At 45.5% G+C, this 2,253-nt stretch overlaps 1 protein-coding gene across 1 annotated transcript in view; it reads right to left on the reverse strand.

Annotated features, from left to right (window-relative positions):
• Nucleotides 1-1,807: 1,807 nt before the first annotated feature.
• The window catches only part of LOC135532167 (CD81 antigen-like), a 40,558-nt gene continuing 40,112 nt past the window's right edge, over nucleotides 1,808-2,253 (reverse strand). Inside the window, exons 4-5 of the mRNA XM_064959783.1 lie at nucleotides 2,025-2,099; nucleotides 1,808-1,948 (exon numbers count right to left, since the gene is read on the reverse strand). Coding sequence (XP_064815855.1) covers nucleotides 1,823-1,948; nucleotides 2,025-2,099 — 201 coding nt within the window. The 3' untranslated portion in view covers nucleotides 1,808-1,822. The remainder of the gene's footprint in view (nucleotides 1,949-2,024; nucleotides 2,100-2,253) is intronic.

A 2,253-nucleotide genomic window follows, 5' to 3' on the forward strand; every position in this document is an offset into this window, starting at 1 on the left:
GCCTCCCACATTGACTCTGTACCGTAATACCCTGTATATAGCCTCCACATTGACTCTGTACCGGTACCCCCTGTATATAGCCTCCACATTGACTCTGTACCGGTACACCCTGTATATAGCCTCCACATTGACTCTGTACCGGTACCCCTGTATATAGCCTCCACATTGACTCTGTACCGGTACCCCCTGTATATAGCCTCCACATTGACTCTGTACCGGTACCCCCTGTATATAGCCTCCACATTGACTCTGTACCGGTGACCCCCTGTATATAGCCTCCACATTGACTCTGTACCGGTACTCCCTGTATATAGCCTCCACATTGACCTGGTACCGGTACCCCTGTATAGCCTCCACATTGACTCTGTACCGGTACCCCCGTATATAGCCTCCACATTGACTCTGTACCAGTACTCCCCTGTATATAGCCTCCACATTGACTCTGTACTGTAACACCCTGTATATAGCCTCCACATTGACTCTGTACCGGTACCCCTGTATATATAGCTCCACATTGACTCTGTACCGGTACCCTGTATATAGCCTCCACATTGACTCTGTACCGGGTACCCTGTATATAGCCTCCACATTGACTCTGTACCAGTACCCTGTATATAGCCTCCACATTGACTCTGTACCGTACCCCCTGTATATAGCCTCCCACATTGACTCTGTACCGGTACCCCCTGTATATAGCCTCCACATTGACTCTGTACCGGTACCCCTGTATATAGCCCTCCACATTGACTCTGTACCGGGTACCCCTGTATATAGCCTCCACATTGACTCTGTACCAGTACCCCCTGTATAGCCTCCACATTGACTCTGTACCAGTACCCCCTGTATATAGCCTCCACATTGACTCTGTACCCGGTGCCCCCTGTATATAGCCTCCACATTGACTCTGTACCGGCACCCTGTATATTCCACACTGACTCTGTACCGTACCCCTGTATATAGCCTCCACATTGACTCTGTACCGGTACCCTGTATATAGCCTCCACACTGACTCTGTACCAGTACCCTGTATATAGCCTCCACATTGACTCTGTACCGTACCCCTGTATATAGCCTCCACATTGACTCTGTACCGGTACCTCCTGTATATAGCCTCCACATTGACTCTGTACCGGTACCCTGTATATAGCCTCCACATTGACTCTGTACCGGTACCCCTGTATATAGCCTCCACATTGACTCTTGTACTGGTACCCCTGTATATAGCCTCCACATTGACTCTGTACCGTACCCCTGTATATAGCCTCCACATTGACTCTGTACTGGTACCCTGTATATAGCCTCCACATTGACTCTGTACCGGTACCCCCTGTATATAGCCTCCACATTGACTCTGTACCGGTACCCCCTTTATATAGCCTCGCTATTGTTATTTACTGCTGCTCTTTAATTATTTCTTACTTTTGTTTCTTTCTTTTTTTCTTTTTTTTTCTTTTCTTAAAACTGCATTGTTGGTTAAGGGCTTGTAAGTAAGCATTTCACTGTATTTTCTACAGCTGTTGTGTTCGGCGCATGTGACAAATACAATTTGATTTGACTTGATTTTATATTTTTTAATTCACAAATTGATTTTTTTTTAACCAATCACATCAGATCCTTTCAGATGAGCTCTTATTTTTCCAGAGCTGATCTGATTGGTCAAAAGACCCAATGAATGAATAAAAGATCATAATTTTGGCTGCCTGTGTAAAAAAACACAGTAATTTGTGATCTTCAGGATCTACAGGAATAGCTTGTGTTTTATAATCACATATAAGCACTTTAACAGATTGAGATGATGATGAAATCAGCCAGAGGTCAGAGGTCAGAGACCTACCGTCTCGTGGAACACCTCCAGGACTTTGATAGCAGCTGTTTTGCTGGAAGAGTCCACAACGTCCACTGACTTGATGTACGCCGCATCATAGAAGTTTATCATCTCCTTGGAGATCTGGAACAAACGGAGATAGCAGAGTTTGGTAGAGTCCATGTGTGTGTTTGTGTGTGTGGGTGTGCGTGCGTCTTACTGTGTCACGGTTACTAAATCCCCAGATCCCAGCAGCCACCTCACAGGCGAAGAGGCACACCAACAGGAAGAAGAACTGAAAGAGAAAGACAAAAGAGAGATTAATTTGTCAAGCTTTTTTAAAATGGGTAATCTCAGGGCTTTACTTTACTGAAGGCCAAAACTTGATCTTCCACAAAAATGATTGGTCCCAGAGAGAGAGAGAGAGTACAGGCTCAGTGAGCACAGCC

The sequence above is a fragment of the Oncorhynchus masou genome, unplaced genomic scaffold (genome assembly GCF_036934945.1).
Source record: "Oncorhynchus masou masou isolate Uvic2021 unplaced genomic scaffold, UVic_Omas_1.1 unplaced_scaffold_1751, whole genome shotgun sequence".
NCBI lineage: Eukaryota > Metazoa > Chordata > Actinopteri > Salmoniformes > Salmonidae > Oncorhynchus > Oncorhynchus masou.